We start from the raw sequence: 9701 nt of genomic DNA, 5'->3' as shown, positions 1-9701 counted from the left end.
CAAAAGTAACAGTAAAATGTCTAAAGTGGACCACTGAGACTAAGTGTAACCAAAACCCCAAAATAAAGTAGACTCAAAATACAAAAGGCTTTACAAAAATAATGTCAATCATTACTAATTGTCCACTAGAAGTGTGTGGTGGTGGTTCAGGGCCTTTTCCAGTCATAAGAACTCCTGAAGAACTATCATATTTTCTTTTTCTTTGAAAGATGCAATACAAACTGAAAATATGTATTCACGAACTCCAAGCAGGGAAAAGCAGGACGAATATGGCACAGTTGAGCACCTGGTTTAAGAAGCTCACCCTGTAGTTCAGTTTTGTGTCCATGAATATGTCATCCCCTTCATATAAAAAAAAAAAAAAAAAAAATCTCTTTTTCTTTTTCGCTGTCAAACTTTGCAGGAAAGACTACATCTGTTTCCATCTAATCGGGTAACTTGCACTGGGCAGTCAAAAATACTCTTGAACTGTAAAGAATCACGTACAATGCTGCATAATTCACTACTAAGTGAAGCGAGTGAGCACTCACTGCATAGGATATTGAACACCCTTGGATTTACTGTAGGCCCTATGTCCTGCACTCTCTTTTGGACACCACTGCGTTTCTCCCGCATATTGAACCCGTTGTCGTATCCTTGACTCCTTAAACATTTTATCAATCAGCTCGCCCAGTTTAATGCCAGCACCCATAAAATCTGTTAAATGCTCAAATTCTAAGGAATGCTCCTTAATCAACACACTACCTTCCAGTGCTGTCACAAATCGCACAAGTGTCGTCTGTTCCATTCTGCTCATGTTACTTCAGTAAGCTGGAGAGATGTAACTGTAACTTCCTTGCTAATTAAATAAACAAGCCATGGTCTGTCCAGTTTGTCCCCGTTAGCTAATGTGCAACTGTAATGACCCCCTGAAAATCTCCTGTTCCCACTGTGTTTTGGAAAAATCATGCCTTTGGTTTGATCTGGCCCTCAGTGTCTTTAAGTCCAGGTTTTATTACTGCTGGCCATTTGGAATTATGATATATTTCCTCACCTACTAGTAAAATTACTCCGTGCTGTTCCTGTCCCTCATCAGATAGTTGCGGCTGTCTCCCTCCAGTACTTTACTAGCAATGTTCATACCTTCACTGTCATTAGCATGGTTGCTAAAGCTAAAGCTAAAGCCTACACTGTCATCTTGACTTCCAGAGATGTAGAATTTTAAAAAAGTCACTTTGTTTCTGCAGTTCTTGTTCTCTTAAAAGTCATGCAATCATGTCTGATAAGTTTTATTTGTTTTTATGACATTTTTGTATGTACTTTAGAGTCTTTCATATGTAGACTAACTGAAGTCACTCTAAGGGTGCGTTTACACAACAATGATATGGTTATCCTTTGAGTTTTCCGCATACAGACGACACCATTGTCAAAACGATCCTCATTCACACGCATCTGCGAAAAATAGTAAAAACGCTGTATTCTGCTGCCAGACCATTACATGGTGATGAAAAACTAAAGACTGTACACATAATAAGCATGTGCATGACGTCATCGTCTTCAGAGAGTCACGTTTTTGTTGTTTACACAAATACCGTTTTTGCAAGTTTTTGAAAAAGTTGCGTTTTCAGGCACTCAAAACGCCGTTGTCGTGTACATGAACGGCCAAAACGTTTTTAGTCGAAAATGGTGTAAACAGCCTCTAAAACTGGAGTTGGGCGGGAGTGGCCCTACTGGGTAGAATGAATGAAAGTAAATTTAGGTACAGATTTAGGTACTTTAACACTAGCAGAGTTAATGTCAAGATTGGTTCATTTAGATGATGTGAACACTGTTTTTCCGAACTTGGCTGCACACCCGTGAACCGTACCCAAGTCAGCATAAAAAAAGGTGCAGTTCGTGTGAAGTGATCAGTTCATGATCCAGCACAGTTCGCTGCTGATATGAACTCAATCTTACAAAATCAGCTGGCAGAGAGAATGTGTCTCATTTATGCTTGGCTTCAGTGGAAATGGACTCCCACGATCTTTAGGACATTAGCAGTACATTTGTGGCACATAGACGCAAGTGAAATCTCACTCCGAGCTGAACTCATACGTTGGCAGCCCTGGTTTTTATCATAAAACTATGTAAAATAACTGCTGCAACCAATGGAGCAAAACAAATCAATTTGCTAATGCTAACTAACTTCTTCACAGGCTACACAGCATAGTTACTAACCTAAACCAATGTCCCTTTCAAGGAAAGTCTGTGTACTCGGCAGCCATTTGCATTGCCTCAGTGTGGCTATAGAGGGGTGCAGGGATGACACATTTTTTGTAGGCCAAAACCCAGAAGCGAGTTAGCATTTTAGCACTTCCGGTTCTATCGTCCCGAAGTCAAGTGTTTTTTGGTTAAATGCTGTCCGTAAAGGCAGGTCGAGAGACGTGACTGCTGCTCTGCAGAGTCCTGTGGTGATTGTGATAAAGTGGGTCGGAGAGGGGTCTTGGGGTCTGTATGTGCATGTGTCTGATGTGTGTTATCTGTCTGCACGTCGTCAGTTTCCTCTCTTCTCTGCAGGTTTTTTCAATGTGTGAGAAAATGGACTTGTGGCGTGAGAAATCTCAATTGCATGAGTCTCACTCTGAATGCATAAGAGTTGCGGGCTGGCTCTGGTGGTGTGAGTGACTGTGCAAACATGAAAAACAAGTAATCTGAGCTATCTTTTTACAGAGAGCCAAAAGCTACAGAAAATATAAGCAAAACGGATAGCTGCAATTCACAGAAATAACTGAAACATGCCTGAAACAGGGCTTTGTTAAAATTGCCTAAACTTTTTTTATTGGTTTGGTTGATAGCAAAAACAAGTAACTCTTATCATGGTCATTTTAATAATAATAATAATAATAATAATAATAATAATAATAAAAATAATATATATATATATATATATATATATATATATATATATATATATATATATATATATACACATATATATACTAGCAATAATATTAACCTCAACATCAATGCTTTTGATGCATTTTTTAAGTTTACATTTTATTCAAAACGTGGCCATATTTCTACTAAAATAGACTCAGTTCAAAAAGTCAATAAGAATTTTTGTTTTTAAAAGAATTTTACAAATTTGACACCTGAAAAATAACACAGAAGAGGCTTAAACCAGCAAATATTATTTTGTTTAATTTTTTTAGCACTTAACATACATTATCGATCAAATCAGTACCAAAATGGGATGTCCTCATTCAACTAAACATAAATGCACATACTCATGAACACAGTGACAGTGATGTTTGGTAGTTAATGTTGTTTTATGAATTATCATCTGACTGTGGAGGATTCCATGGGGGGCGAAGGCGTACAGTATATCATTGAAATGGATGTTCAGGATATTTTCACGTCACTTGGCTTTACAATCAGCCTGCATGTTTTAAGTAATTTAAATTATGTAAATTATAACTTTCAATGAATATAGAAAGCCTATTTTCAGCCTTATCTACTGTTAACTTCCTCACTATACAGGGGCTGTGTCCAAAAGCTTTTTATTTTTGAAGGCAGCATAGATATATCCTTCACTGCCTTTGATATCCCACAATCCTGTGCTTTCCATTGAGCTAAATATTAAAGATGGCATCTCAAAGTTGCGGTTGGAGGTCAGTGTGTGTGTAAATGTACGTTTTTCACCAATGTTTTCCACTTATGTCATTTCTTGCGTGAAATTACTATAGTATTAATTAAATATTCGCTTAGTTCTCACCAAAGCTCTCTATATTTTGCTGTCGATCATGAAACTATTACACTGCCTCAGAAGTCTGTCCGAAATCAGTTTTGTTTGGTGCCTGTGTACACAAACGCTGCCTGCAACAAGTCACAAGCTTGACGCAGCAAATGAATTATCAGGGAAAAATTGGGTCTTGCCGATTCTGTGTTTGTTAATGAAAAAAAATTACATCTGCATTTCAAGCTTAAGCTTCTGCTATTGTCATCTCAAGTTGCTACTAAATGTGCATTTCCAAGAAACACACATATAAATGTTATATGTGACCCTGGATCTCAAAAACCGTCATAAGTCGCACAGGTATATTTGTAGCAATAGCCAACAATGCATTGTATGGGTCAAAATTATAGATTTTTCTTTTATGTATCCCAATAATCATTAGGATATTAAGTAAAGATCATGATCCATGAAGATATTTAGTAAATTTCCTAACGTAAATATATAAACATTTATTTTCTCAATGTTTAAATTTTTTGCACCCTCAGATTCCAGATTTTCAAATAGTTGTATCTTGGCCAAATATTTTCATATCATAACAAACCATACATCAATGGAAAGCTTATTTATTCAGCATATGATATATATATATATATTTATTTATTTATATATATATATATATATTTTTTTTTTTTTTTAAATGTCCCAATTGACTGGTTTTGTGGTCTAGCATCACATATGTGCATTTTTCAAGAAATATAAATATATTATTTTTGGTGCCAAATCAGGTGCTGGTGCCACTGGTCTCAAATGTTATTCTGGAGCCCTGTTTATATTTATATATAAAAAAGGGTGTGAGAGATCAAGGATAGTTCTTCTTAAAAAAAAAAAAAAAAAGTCCTCTTACTAGAGCTAAAAATAAGTATGGAAACTAGCAGAGCTTATCTGCAGGATCACAGCATGAGTTTATGAGGTCATGGAGACATATACCCTGACCTTTATCATCAATCTTAGAATTTCACAGATACATAGTAAGATCATGCAATAATATCACTGTTTGATCTGAGTGAATCTTTTATCTGTCAGATTCAGTATTTTGTTGTAAAACTTTTGTCTATAGCAGATGTCAGATGGTTTCATGTGAGCAGCAATGGAAAAATGTAACCGCATTATGTTCACCCAGACACACTATTCACACCTCAGAGACACACACAGACATCAAACACAAGCGTCCGGCAGTAGATACGTGCTCATGCACAAGATGTTCGGCTACACAACCACATTTCTGTACCTATAACGGCAAGGTTCACTCCTTTTACAACTGTTGCATATGTGCATCTACACTTTGCACATACACACATGGTCTCTTAAGCTTTTAAGAGTTAAACATGAAAAAGCTCCAATGGTCCATATGATTTAGATAATTTGTATTGCAAGGCATATTCTTTTATAGGAGAGCATTTAATTGATCAATCTTTAGTTTTTACGTATCGCACTATCAAACCCTTCAGGATGATCCTGCTGCATGTCCGGGTTGGATTTCCTCATGAAACATGATGATTCTCACAATCCCAAAACTCAGCACTGACTCAGAGTCTGAGGTCGTTGCAGGAGATTCACAGTGAAAGCGGTGACACGGCAGCTGATCTGATGGAAAAATAATGATGATTGATGATCATACGGCAATAGCTGCATACTCCACATGATCCTCCTCTTCAACATTCTGTAGAAAAACACAAACAAGAGATGATAATAATGAAAAACAAAGAAATGTGTCCAAAGACCTCATAGTCAGACAGATTCCTTGTTGTAAGCAGCTGATTTTTATGACTTTATATGAATATACAATTAGTAAGTAATGCCAAATTGGACACTAAACCTGATTTTGCTATTACAAGATTTAATCTAGATGTCTGCAAAAAAAGATGCAGCCGTTGTGTTATAAAGCGGATTTGACTATCATCATATGATGTAAAAAGCGCATTTTCTTGTTAACTGTTGTGCAAACCATCAAAAAAGATGCATTCTTATGACTTTCATTTCCTGAATGCTTCAGTTTCCTGTCAGACGGTTTAACTTTGTGAGTTTCTGGTAAAACAAACAAACTCTGTCCACTGCTCAAATCAAAGACAATGTTCAATCCAGGCACATGAACAATACCTCCAGTGCCATGTTGGCTTTCTGACTAAACAAGTGCCCTTTTTGCAAGATTTCAATTTATATTTAATTGCATTTAAGTTCTAATTTTGCGTGACCGCACAAGTCTTTTCTGCAATGAAGAGGCAAAGTCTTCACAGTCCCCTTAAATTTGTAAAATAGAACTTAATTGTTTAAATTTATGTAATATTTTGTTTTTTTTGGGGGGGAATTTTAAGGTATTAAATTATATTTATGGAATAGTTATGATAATTTATTACCTGTTAATCACTTTTTGAGCATAATTCTTTAGAGCACAGGCTTAAGTTTGGTCACTTGGCAGAATATTGCTAAAGTGAAACAAGTTAAAAAAGTGGAACTAAAAAAAGTTTATTGTTATGAAAAAATAAAGATTTTTTAATTTTATATGAAACATATATTTTATATTTTAACATGTTTTACTGTAAAATTGTGAGAAAATCAAAGCCTTAAATCTAAACAAGTTGTGTTCCAAATTTGCAGTTGATATCTTGAAAATGAGCTTTCAGCTTTTATCAATGAGCTTTTATTTGGGCACAGTACCAAAAGTTTCCCACTAGATGAAATCCACTTCCCATTAGTTTCCAATGCGCTCATTTTTAACACAGGAAAAGTACTAGTGTGAACATTTTTTTCAGGACCATTTAACATTTTTCAAAACATGTCTATTATTCATAAAAAATAAAACAAATCACATAGCAAGTGCCAAAATCTTTCGTACCATTCTGATGAAGTAAAAAAAAAAAATATATATATATATATATAATTTGATATATATATAAAAAATGACCAAACAGCATGTTCTATGTTAAATATCATATTCACTGACTGAAAGTTGAAGTCTATAGTGTTGATAGTAAGGTTTACATATCCTGCACTCTTTCAGTCTTTCTTATTTACTTCAAAAATAAATGACTTTGGCTTTTTTTGGAACTACGTTCTTGGTCAGAGCAGATATTATGTGCATTTCTGGTACTGAATAATGATACATTATTCATAAATATCTGATATAGTTCTGCTGTGTGAGTGATAGCTCAGAAATGATACAGATACTTAAATGATACAGACTCATGACATAAATTAAACACATAATCTTACCAATATATGTGCGTTTCTTTTGTGGAATGTCGGATGAGCGTAAGTGATCTTTCTGTTAAGAGTCTGAACTGTTTCTACAACAACAATAATATGCATTAAAACCACAAAACACAGACTTAGCTCTATCTGATTCTTTGAAACATTATTAGAGCTGTCAGCTAAAGTACTTCCAGGAAGGTTTTGATCGGCAAATATTATTTTTAAAGGTCCTAACAGCAAAATAGCCAAAACCCACCAACACATTGACCAAGCCAATACATAATAGGATAAATTTTTTTTTAACTATTTCCATCTTTTCCCCCACTAAATGACCTTTTATGGAAATCTCTCTCTTTGACACATACTGTACTGAAACATACACATGCACACAAACTTTACACCGTTGCCCCGCAATTTACTTTTCGATAATATATTTTTCAACTGAAAACCCTGCATGTCATTTCTCACTAGTTGTAAGTAACACTTGCCTACTTGATCAGTTGTTCTACATTTCTTGCAGATGCAGAAGATCCCAACGACTGCAGCAACAATCACCAGAGATCCAGCAGAGATCAGGACGATGTAAAATAAGGGTAGGCCTTGATCTGTAATGGACAAAATGGAAGTGAATGTGTCTGATCTTCAACAGAAGACAGAGATCAGGTCAGTAAACACACACATATATTATCAGTGCTGTGGTACCTGCACATGTGTGACAGAGTGTGTTGATGTCCAGATGTGTGGTCTGGTTGATGATGGGATTGTTCAGCACACAGCTGTAGGTGTTTTTATCCTGATATTCCACCTCCAGAGGTAGAGAGAGACTGATGCTGAGATCACACACACTGATGCTGGACAATACACTGATTCCTTTGTACCAGGAGAGAGTCGCATCACACACATTCAACACAGAACACAGCAGTGAACAATTTGATGATGATGATGATGATGAAGAACATTGTGAAGAGTTGCTGATGATGACAGGAACAGGCAGACGAGCTGAGAAACATTAAGAGAATAAAGAGAAACCTGGGTAAATCTACTCAACAATATTATTTTCAGTTAAGTGTGTTAAATGGGTATTTATACGGTCCATAATTTCAAATGATCCAATTCAATATGTAAAAATAAACAAATATTTGAAGGACAGGACAAATGATCTCTACTCACCATAGACAGAAACACTGAATGTTTTTGACGATCGTTTCGCTCCCCTTATCTCTAGTTTATAAACTCCAGTATGTTCAGTTCTGGTGTTTGTGATGGTCAGAGATCCAGTTTGATTGTCCAGCTTCAGTCTGTCTCTGAATCTCCCATCAGGAACATCATCATATGTGGAGGAGATTCGGGTCTCAATGCTGATTTTAGCTATCAGAGAGTTTTCAGCTCCATATTTCCACAGTATGTCTTCCTCTTCAGGTATTTCAGTAACATCAGTGTTTAGAGTGACAGAATCTCCCTCCATCACTGACACTGAATCACCAAACACACCTGATGAACAAACAGATTTACACAGATTAATGTTTTTTGATGGTTTTACTGAATCCTGAAATCAACTTTAGTTTTTATAATTTACATGTGAACTGAAGAATATTCACAACAGCAGCAGAAACACAACATGAAAGGTGAGATATAAGTGAACCTTTGATCTAGAGTTAGTGCGTAAAGTCACATATCCATTATTTTTCAAGACCAATCCTGAATAGAGACCTGAATTCAAAGTGAGTAGATCTCACAATATTCAAGATTCGTTTGAGACAGCAAAGATGAAAATAGTCAAGTAAGCAGCAGCTTTATTACTCCAGAAAGAAATTAAACCATAAACATATTTGTATAACTCACCAGTCAGACTCCACCAGCTCAAACAGAATAAAACAAACGTGTGAAACATTTTCTCCAGTAGTTCAGTGTGTGATGAAACTATCTGCTATAAACACTTAGTCTATATGTGTGAATCCTCCCACGACACAGTTTGACCCTCCTAGTTTCACACGTTGTATTTGCACATGATATGTTATAGTTTACCTGGCCCTTAAGACTGTTTTAATGGGTGAAAATATTCTTTATTTTTATCGATCAACAAACTTTTTGTAAGATTGTTGCCTGACTTTGTTAAATGGCTAAATAGAAAAATGTTGTGTGAATTGTGTATAATCTACATGTCATGATGAAATAGTGCATCTCTAGTGATTTTAAAATGGTTGATGGTTGTGTATATTTATTCAATTCTCAATTTTAGTGAAGGGAAAAACCAAAGTAAAAAGTTAAAACCATGTATGGTCTCACATTACGAGTTTTACTGACATTCATCTTCTGAGTGAAAGTGAAACCTGCTGCGGCCGGTGTTCTTCAGAGTCGTGGTTTGATCTGGTGGGTCTACAAACATCTTGTGTGTGGGCATTCGGTGCAAGTGTGTATAGTTTGTAGGTCAGGGTCCTTCCTTCCTTCTACTATGAACAGCTTTTGAAAGACCCCCTGTGGTGAATAGCAAGTTTTGTGTGTTGTTTATATGTGGTGTTTTTAACATGCTTCAAGACAAACCATGTGCAAATTCATAGGTCAACACCATGTGACCAGTCCTGTCAACGTGGGTGGTCAGGGGTTTTCCTATCACTCCTATCCTGCTCTGTGGGCTTTTCAACACAGTGAGCACAAATATACCTTTAACAAGGGAAAGGAAAAATATAGTGGGTGAATTATGTATATGATATATACTATGATGAACTATGCCTTTCTCCACCGACTTTCTATATGTTTC

The 9701-nt window shown here is 35.9% G+C and overlaps 1 protein-coding gene across 4 annotated transcripts; it reads right to left on the bottom strand.

The window, feature by feature from the left end:
* Positions 1 to 3148: 3148 nt before the first annotated feature.
* LOC311295123 (SLAM family member 5-like) lies at positions 3149 to 8893 on the bottom strand. Of its 4 annotated transcripts, none has more exons than XM_084416335.1 (6): positions 8786 to 8893; positions 8114 to 8434; positions 7646 to 7942; positions 7432 to 7548; positions 6965 to 7038; positions 3150 to 5414 (listed from the first exon to the last, which is right to left on the bottom strand). In XM_084416335.1, the coding sequence occupies exons 1-6, from the start codon at positions 8832 to 8834 to the stop codon at positions 5367 to 5369; spliced, it is 906 nt and encodes a 301-aa protein (XP_084272461.1). In that variant the 5' UTR covers positions 8835 to 8893; the 3' UTR covers positions 3150 to 5366. The 4 variants fall into 4 exon arrangements, with proteins under 4 accessions (XP_084272463.1, XP_084272461.1, XP_084272462.1 ...); XM_084416336.1 differs by having other exon boundaries at positions 7436 to 7548; positions 8786 to 8853; XM_084416337.1 differs by lacking the exon at positions 6965 to 7038 and having other exon boundaries at positions 3149 to 5414; positions 7436 to 7548; positions 8786 to 8868.
* Between the last annotated feature and the right edge of the window lie 808 nt (positions 8894 to 9701).

Source organism: Rutilus rutilus (genome assembly GCF_951802725.1).
Source record: "Rutilus rutilus genome assembly, chromosome: 8".
NCBI classification, from domain to species: Eukaryota; Metazoa; Chordata; class Actinopteri; order Cypriniformes; family Leuciscidae; genus Rutilus; species Rutilus rutilus.
This window is presented reverse-complemented; position numbering and strand designations above follow the sequence as displayed.